Source organism: Chaetodon trifascialis, chromosome 4 (genome assembly GCF_039877785.1).
Source record: "Chaetodon trifascialis isolate fChaTrf1 chromosome 4, fChaTrf1.hap1, whole genome shotgun sequence".
Classification (NCBI taxonomy): domain Eukaryota; kingdom Metazoa; phylum Chordata; class Actinopteri; order Chaetodontiformes; family Chaetodontidae; genus Chaetodon; species Chaetodon trifascialis.
In genome coordinates, this window is record NC_092059.1 from 29,446,160 (window position 1) to 29,458,601 (window position 12,442).

At 41.5% G+C, this 12,442-nt stretch overlaps 1 protein-coding gene across 6 annotated transcripts in view; it reads left to right on the top strand.

The window, feature by feature from the left end:
- The window catches only part of ptprfa (protein tyrosine phosphatase receptor type Fa), a 365,864-nt gene that overhangs the window by 317,358 nt on the left and 36,064 nt on the right, over positions 1-12,442 (top strand). For all 6 annotated transcript variants that reach the window (XR_011602126.1, XM_070961026.1, XM_070961028.1 and 3 more), the window contains 3 exons: positions 4,457-4,580; positions 4,835-5,010; positions 12,245-12,364. Coding sequence is in view for 5 of the 6 variants with exons in the window: in XM_070961026.1 (XP_070817127.1) it covers positions 4,457-4,580; positions 4,835-5,010; positions 12,245-12,364 (420 nt within the window). In the remaining variant the exon portion in view is untranslated. The remainder of the gene's footprint in view (positions 1-4,456; positions 4,581-4,834; positions 5,011-12,244; positions 12,365-12,442) is intronic.

Below are 12,442 nucleotides of genomic sequence, written 5' to 3' on the forward strand. Positions count from 1 at the left end.
AACACACATCTCTAATGATTAGCATGCTTAATGTTATTTACCACTCTAATGGTGAATCTGATTATGAAAACACAAACGGTGTGCCTTTGCTGCTGACAGGTAAATGGACTGTATTTATACACAAGTCTGCATTCACTCGCTCACACACACATTCATACAATGTTAGTAAGGCCACCTGCTCATTACGAGCGTTAACCATTCACACAACAATGGCACAGCAATTTGGGGTTCTTGCCCAACGATACTTCAACACGTAGACTACAAGGCCAGAGATCAAGCCACTAACCTTCTGATAAATGGACTACCGCTCTACCTCCCCACTGTGACAGGCGCTCACCTTATTCAGTTAAAGACATTGTTGCACATTTGTTCAGCAGGGATGTTTTAGTTTAGTTGACATTATTAGAAGGGACATATTAATTCACACACCACTACAAAGTGTCACATATAAGATACTACATACTTCATGATGACACAATCAATTTGAAGACTTGAAGTCCTCGATGTAAAGACAGCAAAAATACAGAATGTAAGTTTGATTGTAGGTCAAGTCAACAACAACTGCTGCATTATAGGTAGTTACTTTACTTTCACACTACACTCACAACTTTGATATAGTATAGTATAGTGTGTGTGTGTGTGTGTGTGTGTGTGTGTGTGTGTGTGTGTGTGTGTGTGTGTGTGTGTGTGTATAGAGTTATATACTAACTTATATATATATACTATATATATAAGTTATACTGTTTAATTTGTAATATGACCAAACCTTTTCTCTTATGTTAGGATATTGCATGCTTGAAAGCCCCTTTAACCCTGTGGTTCTGGTCACCTCACAGAGCAAACAGGCAATAAACAACAAATTACAAGCAAATAGCTGACATCACATTATTGGCTGAGGACCTTCAGCTGTGTGATTACACTTTTAGAAACATCTCAAACATAATATGTACAATTGACACAATAATTATACTGCATTTGTCTGTAAAATGCCATCCACAGGTGTTATAATTATGGATGATGTGTAAGTGATAACTGCGTGCAATCCAGCAAAGGCAAGCAGTATGACCAAATGATTTATGAATAAACTTGACTTTTATTTTTCAATTTCTGAACTTTATTATTGAAGTTGAAGTTGAAAGTTGCTGTCTGTATGTGTCATGTCTTGTTTTTACTTGCTTTTGTCTCTTTCCCGCCTTTGTAATTGTTGACTGGCCCCTCATTAACTTTTACTCCCTCCTGTAGTTCAGTCTGTGTTTTTGCCTTACTCCTTGCCAGTCTTTCTTCGTATCATGTGTGTCCAGCATTCTAGCTTTTTGCTTGTGTTTTTGCTCCTTGTTATTTTTCTAGTGTTCATTCCCCAGTCTTTTGGGGTTTTGCTGTGTTTCCCTGGACTCTGCCTGTATTATTGGACTTTGATTCTTGCGTGCTCCCCTTTCGGGTCTGTATGCCTGTTTGGACTGCCTTACCTGGCTTTGACCCTTGCCTGCCTCACCTTACAGGCTTACAGGATAAGCCTGTGCAATTTTTGGATTTTTGTGCTAATACATTTATTGAACTGCTTCTACTCTGCCTCAAGCATTTGCATTTGGGCCCTACCTTTTTTATTCCTTGTTTCCCTATATGCACAAGCATGACAATCCTGCTTTACTTATACCATGGCCAGTAGTCAAGAAAAAGCCAGCGGCTATTAGTGTATGAGACATTACAAAAACCAGGTTGTAACAATAGCCAGTAGGCTTCTGACAGAATGCAGCAATGACTATTTGCACGACCCTGGAGAAATTTTGTATCATTTTGACCCTTGGTTTTGGGATTTTGACATGACATAACCCATTCAGTCAGAATCGGAAGAATTCTTATTTTAGCCAATGTAAGCATGCGAAGAATTGACATTTGCTTCCACAAATGCAACACAGTAGAGTAAAAATAGACAAAAGTAAGGTCATAATAATAATGAAATAAAATCATATTGATATAAAATTTTAAAATCTATTTGATAGAAAAGTAATAGATTAATGCGACAGGCCTATAAAACCTGATATGAAATATTGACTGTATAAAGGAAGTATGGACATGATGATTGAATACAATGCACAATGTAAAGTCCGGTTTGATTAAATATATGAAAATACATAATTCCAGCAAGTGTGCCAGGCTTTGAAGGCAATTTGACACTCTAAATATACTTTTTTTTTAATTAAAACATCATCAAACAGGTACAGAGGTGCATACACTGTCTTTTCAACCGATCCATGAAAGACTAATAAGAAAAGCAGGAGAGGTGTATGTAGCAAATGAAACAGAGGCATAAATTCAGGATTTAGGTTTGCAAACAATTTTCTCCTTTCCTTTACAGTTATATATACTCTCAAATGACAACATAATTTCTGGAGACAAATTCGCCTTCTGGTCTGCAATTTAGTTTACTTAATTATGCCGCAACACAAAAGTGGATTCCCACACAAAACATAGCTGACTAGCTGCTTGCATCAACAACAGAATCAGTCATTTCAGCAAGTGCTCTAGAATGACATACTGTATGTTTAATTTGAAGTGAGCTGTCATAATTATGTACGGAGCACAGAGGAGTTCCACATAAGGAGGAGGTCATGGTGCATATATCAACAAAATGTTTGCTTAAACATGGTGGGTTTAGGGCTGCACGGTGGCGCAGCAGGTAGTGCGTGTGCCTCACAGCAAGAAGGTTGCCGGTTCGATCCCCGGGTCAGGCGGGGCCTTTCTGTGTGAAGCTTGCATGTTCTTCCCGTGCATGCGTGGGTTCTCTCCGGGTACTCCGGCTTCCTCCCACAGACCAAAAACATGCTCATTAGGTTAATTGATGACTCTAAATTGTCCGTAGGTGTGAATGTTTGTTTGTCCTTACATGTTGCCCTGCAATCGGCTGGCGACCGGTTCAGGGTGTACCCCGCCTCTCGCCCATTGTAGCTGGGATAGGCTCCAGCCCCCCCGCAACCCCGAAAGGGATAGGCGGTATAGATAATGGATGGATGGATGGTGGGTTTATTTTAACCATGACCATGATTGTCCCCAAACCATAACCAGGCAGTTATGACGACAACGGTCCAATAACCTCAACACAGTTATTTTAACACAAAGTACCTTCCTTAACCCGTACCATGATCTTTTCCAAAACCTGACCATTTCATTTTTGTACCTAATCATAACCAGTGATTTGCTAGAGTTCTGGAAGGCACAAAAATGATTGTACTTAAATTATACTTTTTGAAGAATGCACGTACAAGTACATTTTGTGCTATTTTTTCTTCAAGTATACTTAATTGTACTCAAGTAGTCCTTGAGTACCACTTCAGTAATACTTGAAGTTTAAATAGTATGGTAAATTGGCACAGCTGAAAATTAGGATTCATGAGTATTCAAAACACACTGGCAGTACAATCGGATTATATCATCAATGCATTGGAAACATACTTAAATATACTTAAAATGAAGTGGAATTAAAGTACACTTTAATGAAGCATGCTGAAAATATATATGCTTTTTATAAGTACACTTTATAGTACCCCAGTACCGGCTGGTAGCCCTCACTTCTCACCTGATGAAGACCCTGGAGGGGATCATACTGAACCACCTCCGTCACCTGCTGAGCTGTGCATAGATCAGGCACTGGTGTGGTGTGATCTACCTGCTTCACCGCTCTTTTTCCCATGTGGAGGACACTCATGGTCATGTTTTTTGACTTCCTCGGTGCTTTCAACACACTCCAACCATCACTGATGAGGGGGAAGCTGGAAGGAGCTGGAGCAAACTGCCACCTGGCTGGGTGGACCATCAACTACCCCACCAACAGATCACCGTATGTAAGGCTTCACAACTGCAACTGTCTATCTGATGTGGTGGTTTGCAGCATGGGGGCTGTGCAGGATACAGCTCTCTCTCCTTTCCTCTTCACTCTCTACACAACTTCAGATACAACACCGACAGCTGTCACATCCAGAAGTTTTCCAATGATGCAGCCATCATGGACATGTATCACAGGGGAACAAATTGGAATACAGGGAGGTCACAACCAACTTTGTCAACTGGTGAAGACTGAACCACCTGCACATAAACGCCAGCAATACAAAGGAGATGGTGAGAGACTTCCTGAGGAAGGTGCCACAGGTCTCTGTCCTGGACCACCCTCTGGACACCATTGCAGAGGTGGGTGAGAGGAGGATGTTAGCCAAGCTGACATTAATCATGTACAACCCCTCTCACCCCCTGCACGACATGATGGGGGCCCTAAGCAGTCCCTTGCTCCTGTAATGGGTATTAAAGCTAAGTTAATTATTATTCTTAGCTCTGTGTATGTAGCAGCAGAGTGCAAGCTGACAGGCTTAAACCACAGAAAGGAGTGCAGTCACTGTTGAAATAAATGGTTGCCTGCTCTCTCTCCCTCCCATCTCCTCATATCCCTCTCTCCTCTGTGTGTCAGTCCATTGATCCAGGACAGCAGTTCACCTGGGAGCACTCCAACCTGGAAGTCAACAAGCCAAAGAACCGCTATGCAAATGTTATTGCCTACGACCACTCAAGGGTCATCCTCACGCCTGTGGATGGTGAGAGACACGTAGTCACACATCACAGCAGAGGGGACTTTGCATACTGTAATTCTCAAATTACAGGACCTTGATTTACCTCAGCTGCAGAAAAAAGCAGGCCTTTATACCCTTCATGACTGATTTCCTGATTTACGCTGTTTTATCAATGCATTTCATCATTTTTTAGCAAGAAGCTGGTTGTTTTCTCCCATTTTATTTATTTATTTATTTATTTTGTCTGCTAACTTTGTCTAACTCACTCCTTGCTGCAGGCGTTCCAGGTAGTGAATACATCAATGCCAACTACATTGACGGCTACAGGAAGCAAAATGCTTACATTGCCACTCAGGGGCCACTGCCAGAGACACTGAGTGACTTCTGGAGGATGGTGTGGGAGCAGAGGACCTGCACCATTGTTATGATGACCCGCCTAGAGGAGAAGTCACGGGTAAGCCTCTCATGTTGAGAAATAGACTTTGTATACAGTGTACTTATCAAAGTACAGGCACAGAGCACTGTATAAGTACATGAATATTTGAAGCAAGCCCAGTTTTCTGTAGTAGTAATAGTTGACAGTTCATCAGTATGATTCATTGAATATAATTTAGCAATGTCATCCATCTTCTGTCATATAAAGGTCACCTTTTTAAAATACAAACTTAACTCAGGCCCTATTGACATCCACTTAAGCTAAGGCCAGTAGTCCTTGTGTGGTATGGTGGGACCACTGCAGGAGGCCAGGCTTGTTGGGCTTGATGATGCAGGATGTGTTCCCATTGCATAAAGTGGGGCCTTTCTCCAGAAGGGGTGAGGGCAGTGGCCAGCGCTTTTTGCTGTCACTGTCGCAAATACTCACTTAATGACAAAGCTGGGCAGTGAGGCGCTCCCTCCTCTCCCGTGCTCTCCCAGTCGACACGGCACATGCAGTTTGGCCTCTCTCCGTCTTAAATCCCTTAATGTGTCCTCTGTGAGTTCATAGTGACATCCACGTCGTACAGCCATGTTGTGTAAAACGCAACATACCATGAAGAATGCACTGACACTCTGAGGGCTGTATGTTAATGAACCACCTGTCCGGTCCAGACATCTAAAACGCATTTCGAGAACCGCAAATGTGCGTTCGATGACTGACCGAGCACTGCTGAAAACACCGTTAAAACCACGCTGCCGTCTTGTTGACGGTGTGATATATGGCGTCATCAACCACATTTTCAGTGGATAGCTGTTATCACCTAGCAGCCACCCATCCAGAGGGGTGTCCCCCTGAAAGACTGTAGGGATGCTAGAATTCGCCAGGATGAACGAGTCATGTGCCGACCCGGGGAAAGTGGCATATATGTTTGTCACCAGGCAATTTGAGTCACAGATCACCAGACATCCCTGTTTCACCTGTGTACATTCAGTCAGGTTGAATGACCATTACGCGTGCCGAACGCGCTTGCAATGTGGTCATGTGAGATACTGATCAAAATATATAAATTTAGGTCTGACTGTATGTGCTGACTCAGATAGTTGCATTGAATCGTGGCTGTTTCTAATAATTGATCGCAGTGAAATGCCTGACTGTGAGGTTTGGTGACCAGAGCGCATGACTCCACCAGTTTACGAAAATCCACTTGCCCAGCGGTACGCCGCTGGCGCACAGAGTTGACCAGGTCTGGGGTGGCAGCAGGCTTTCAGCGCACTTTTACGCCGCCAGCATGGACCGAAATTGACCGAAAATCCAAATCCGCCTGCTTATCATGCCGACACCTCCCCCTACTGCGCCACAGTGCCCATCCTGACGTACCTCAGTTTACCAAAATACCAAGTGCGCTGTGCGCCTGCCTGAGCTGCACGAAAATACCACTGCGCGGGATGCAAACCCTGTTCTGATGAAAAGTGACAGGACATCCTGTCAACACAGGGATTTGTCGAACTTCTCTCACCACTGTCATCACATCACTTACACATTATGCTTCAGTTGTCACTTTGAGAGAGGCTACTGGGAAGTGAGACAATCGGTATGGGAGGGTGATTGTGACAGTGGGAGGTAGACATAGTATAAATACAGTTGTTTGTCGAGCTTGTTGCTGAGCCTCTTGGGTGTGCTTTTGCTTTGCGCTTTTGTCATGCTGACTCACATTGCTGTTCCCTCTCTGTGATACACTCAAATCTGTTTATCTGTGCATATTTTACAAAAAACATGACTTAACCAATGTTGCTCTTCATTAAGTACGGATAAGCCTACTCCCATCTGGTGAGATACTTGAATGAACTCTTAGACCAACTCCCTCACATTCATCCTTCTTGTTCTTGTTTTTGTTTTTTGTTGTTGCTGTTCCTGTTTTATTGGTGAGTGCTGTTTGAGTGAATGTCTTCTCAACAGATGTTACAGCTAATGTTCTGCTTACTGCCACCTGCTGCACCTGCTGAGGGGAATTTAGAAAACTCATTAAAGAGGCAGTTACACTTCCCATCAATGTTATAGCCATTGTTTGTTTTTTTTCTGTAAAGGGAGATTTACAGGACATATTTAAATGGAAGAACAGTGGCTGAGAAGGGTAAAATACAGGAGAATGTCACAAAAAACAGGGTTGACAGGTCATAGTCAAGTCATGTTTTTGCAGTGGCTACTGTTGAAAGAGGCAGAGCACAATGTTGTATGCATGAGGAATGGGGTTGCGAGGGGCTCATCAAAGTCAGAGGGGCAGGGCATCTTACAGCTGGGGGAATGAGACAATGCACTCACAAGAGGTGGAGGCTGCAGTTACATTTGGGCAGACAGGGCAGATGTGGTTGCCATTTCAGGGGTGAGACTTCAATAACAACAATGGGCAGGGCTTATCAAAGTAGTGGGTGCTTGTAACACTTGACTATGAATGTTATTAACACAAAGGACAACTTGCAATACCAGCAAATAGGTTGAGACAAATATATATCACTGAAATTACATCATCAACCACTGTCTGTAAAACCTCAGCACCCGCCCTGGGACTGAAACAGTGGTCACCCAGTGTTTTTAATTACACACTATTCATGCCTCCAATGTGGCTAGTCTGTATTTTTTACTGACCACCTAAAATTCCAAGTGAGCGTTTTAATACCATGGTCTACTCTTTTGGTTAGCTATTTTTGTTTCTTTTCCTTCTTTTTTTTAACTGAATCTCACTTCGTTCAGTGTGTACGTATGTGAGACCTGATTGGAAGTTCAGCCACTCTTGCTGCAACTCACAATTTGACAGAGCTACAAGCTACAAGTTACACTTTTGAACAACTATGAATCCTTTCCAGTAGAGGACCGTACCATGAAATTTCTGTCCAGACAGTGGCACTAGAGAAAAGGTGACATGGTCATTGAAATAAAAAGGGTTCATATTCTGGGGAGCACAAATGTCGACAACTCCTCTAAACTTACCAACAAAGCACATTCTCGTTATCTTCTTTAATGACAGCATAAAAACATTTTCTGATGTGATGCCCCTATCAGAGGACAAAATGGTTTCGTAGTGCACTCTGAAACTGTTACAAATAACCATCACAAAAACCATGCTTTTTAACATTTTGTCAGTTTTGTGGTTACGGTTTGGTTAAGTTTAGAGACCAAAATTACATGGGGAAAGATCACGCTTTGGGTTAAAATACCAACTTTATCAAGGTCAGGCACCCCTTGCTGTGACAGTTAAGAGAAGAACAACTGAATTATGGTTAAGGAAAGTTTGTGGTCAAGGTTAATCAATCAATGGTGATTGTTGGTAGGAATCTGGAAGAGAACAACTGTCTCCTGTATTGAAGTCACAGGCTCTGGTTACACTTCCATGCACACTAAATTTCAATCCTGCAAAGTTTTGTGACTATAAAACAATGTCACACTGCAAAATGCTGTTTGAGAATGTCTTGACGTTGTTTTAAGGCATTTTAACAATCAAATGACACTGTTGTTTTTCTTGATTGTAATCTAGGAATGCAGTGAGGACTGAGAAAAGTTTCAGAATCTCTTTACAGAATAGAATGCACTACAGCCAACAAGGCTATCTATCTAAGAAACTTGGTAACCATCAATCTGCAGCACAGAAAACAACAGAGCTAAGATACACATTTTTTCTGGTGCTCACACCTGAAAGTGGAGATGTGGTGTATAAATATGTGAGGGAAATAATGACACAGGGAAGTTATTGTCTGGAAGTTCCCATCCTGTTGTCAGTTTGATCTTCCATGTGCATGAGTGTAAATTTTGGATGGCACTGGGTGAATGGTCAGGGGCATCATGAAGATCCAATTTTATGGAATTGTATGGAAATCTGACCTGTAGCTGTCAATCTGTTCTGCACTGAACCAAAGTGTTGAACAGACCAGTAACTTAAACAGTGATGTTGAGCATGGATCAGTTTTTCAATTGGAATAAATAATTTGATGGACAGTAGTTACTTAACTGCTTAATTTTGTAGAATCAAGAAAAAAGTAGTAATTTTCAAAAGGTAATACATAGTCAGCAATTTGCATTACAGCATTATCAGCATGCCAGCATTGTTTATTACATGCTTGAAATGATAAGTAATTTTCTATGTAAAGTAGAAAGTAAGATTTCTATGAAAATAATTTCTGCAATCCATGGAGAGAAAACTCAGAAGAGCACTTTGATTCCTGAGCTTAATCCTTATTCTCCTATTCTCCCTCTGACTAGTAATGAGAATATAGTAGATTTTGCTGATTTATTATGAAACCATACTTTGACTATATAGGAGAAGAAGAAATCCCTTTATTAGTCACATTTTACACACAACATGCGAAGTTAGGAGGGGAAACTACACACACCGTGCATATGTGAAATTTTATTCTCCGCCTTTAACCCATCCTTGGACCCTCCTTCCTCCGCAGCAGACCAGGAGCGGGGGGCTGCCAGCCGACCGGCGCCCGGGGACCCAGTTCCTTCTTGTCACTATTGGTCAGGTGGTGATCTTCTTGCATGTTTTTAGTGGGGATACATTTTATGGAGGATACCCCAGGTGAACATGGGGAGAACATGCAAACTCTGCACAGAAAGGCCCCTTTTTCCTCGAGCAGCAGGCACTGAAGGCATAGTGGAGGACACACCACCAGTGACAGTGTTACCACCTGTTCCACCGTGCCACCAATATACACTATATATACACACACGCATACACACACACACACACACACACACACACACACACACACACACACACACAGACATATATTCATATACAACCCTGATTCCAAAAAACCTGGGACACTGTGTAAAGCGATAAATGAAAACAAAATGCTGCCACACAATTAAGTTCACAAATGATGGACAATCAAAGATCACCCAGTGCTTTAACAAGTGACACAAAGGGGTCCTGACCAAGTGTCCATACGTGAGGAAGTAGGAGTTTGAAATCTCTGCATCTGTTGAGACAACAGTGGTCTGACACCAGTACCATGGGATAGCAGTACATTTACTTTGTCGTGCTGTAGTTGTATACATTTGAGGTACTTGCATTTTACTTGAATATTTGCATTTCATGCTACTTTACTTCTACTCAAACTATTGTACTTTTTACTCCTCTGCATTTATTGGAGAGGTTTAGATGAGCATATATCTATATCTATATCTATCTATATCTATCTATATATATATCGATAGATAGATGGATATAGATATAGATATATATATATATGATAATTATTTGTTTAGTATCTCTACCCATTTTTAGGTAGGTAGATGGTAACCTCTCTGACTAAAGGTGGAAATATACTGAATACCTGCATATACTGTACATATACAGTACATATACTCTGCATATGGCTTGTGAATGTTGTATAGATAGACTTGAAAAAGTTGAGGCAACTACAACAACGTTGTAGTTCTTCTTCCCGAACTCAGATTTTGCAGCACTTTTGCAGCACTTGAACAACATCACACAAGGACATGCCAAAAATCAGCTTCTGTTTGTCTGGTAAGGGCAGGCTCTCCGGACTATGGTTTATTTTGTATTTACCTGTAAGACTTAATGAGCTGTGTGTGATTTGTCCACACTTTAATCAAAGGCCACGTGGCCCTGTGCTCAGCCACAGGCCTTGCCAAACAACTCCCACCCCCCACTCTGACACCAGCACCCGGGTCTATGAAGCATAATCTCCCCATCTGTTATGCCAAGCTCCTGTGGCCTGCAGCCATCAGTCCCCTCGAGTCAGCACTGATGTCCAAATGTATGTTCCTTCCCCCGTCATTCTCTGCGTCCATCTCTCCCACAGGCAGGAGAGGAATTACAACGCCAACAGTAACCGGGGAGACGCTGATTACACTAATTTGTTCTATGACTCAAGAACCCTGTTTGACTGGCTTACTTTGTCCTCTTTGCGTTTCATTTCAATGCTCTGAGAGTTTACACATATCTTTTACTTTTAATAGATTTTAAACTTACCACTTAAGTTGAATCCAGTCAATGTATTGTATTGCAACACAATACTGAAGTCTTTTATGGAAAAAAACAGTGGTGGCTGGTGGTTATTTACTTGGTTCAGATAACAGGCACTGAGGGCTCCTGCTTATACACTAACAAAGTTTAGTTCTAGCATAGTGCACTTTGACTCATATCATAAAGTACTTACAGGTTCACTCAAATACAGATTCAGACATGCAAACACACTCCATTCAACAGTCAACGCATCAAAGTGTGCTCTCAGGTTCTGGGGAGTAGTGTTGCATCTATGAAAGAAGTTCTATAAAGCCAGTGTTTCTTGACTTGGTTGTCATATGCTGCTTTTCTGCTTGATAGTTAAAGGCCTCCTATTTCTATGATAGCTACAACAACGTCAGTATTCAACAGTGCACATAAAAAGTGCCAACAGCCGACAGTTTAGAACACCATGCTATCTTGTGATACATTTCTGCCATCTGGACTGGAGAAGTGGAGCTGGAAATTGCTAATATTAGACCTAATATAATTTGTTATTTCATGAAAGAGTGGCATAGACTGGCTGAAAGTTTGTGCTTCTCTAATGATAAGCTACAGTAATTGAAAGAGGAGATAACTACACATAAATTTCATATGGTATAACTTCAGCTGAAGGACTAAAACTAAACTATTTGCTCAGTTCAAATACTTTAGAATGATATTTTAATCTTTCTGTCTGAATTAAGCTTCTACTGACTAGCCACTACAGCTGACAACCCTGATCTTGTCATAGCTTTGCCAGGAGTGGTAATAAAAATGCAAAGTTTGTACTGAGTGGCACAAAAGAAAAGACTATGGTGTCTTAAACTCAAAATATTTCATCTTACAAGTGCAAGAGTGTGTCTGCTTAGTAAATTTCATGGCAATCTGAGATTTCTTGTTTTCCAGCTGACCACAGCATGGTATTAAAACGAAGGCGAGGGGGTGAGCAAAATCATTAGGAATCATTCATTTAGGATCATGAATGTCCACAGTGATATGCCAGTCTGATGAATAATTGTCAACATATTCCACCCTGGATCAAAGTGTTAATTGATGTGTGGACAGATGGATGATCAGATGATCTGACCAACATCACCGAGCCTGAATAGCAGGCCAGAAAATGTGAAAGTTCAGAACAGTAAACACAGATACAAATCTTTCTCATGACTCAGTTCTTTTTGGTGCCTTCTGTTCCTGTAACTTCAATATCACCTTTGTTTGTCAAAAAAAACACACACTTTGGTGTATGCATGTGTGCAGGTGAAGTGTGACCAGTATTGGCCCAGTCGAGGAACAGAAACATATGGGATGATTCAGGTGACTATGCTGGACACCGTGGAGCTGGCTACGTACAGCGTACGTACATTTGCCCTCTATAAGGTAAGAACTCTTTATATATACTGTGTATAAGGAGTATTACTATGTTTGACAGCAAAGCAAGTCTTCACTCAAAGACAG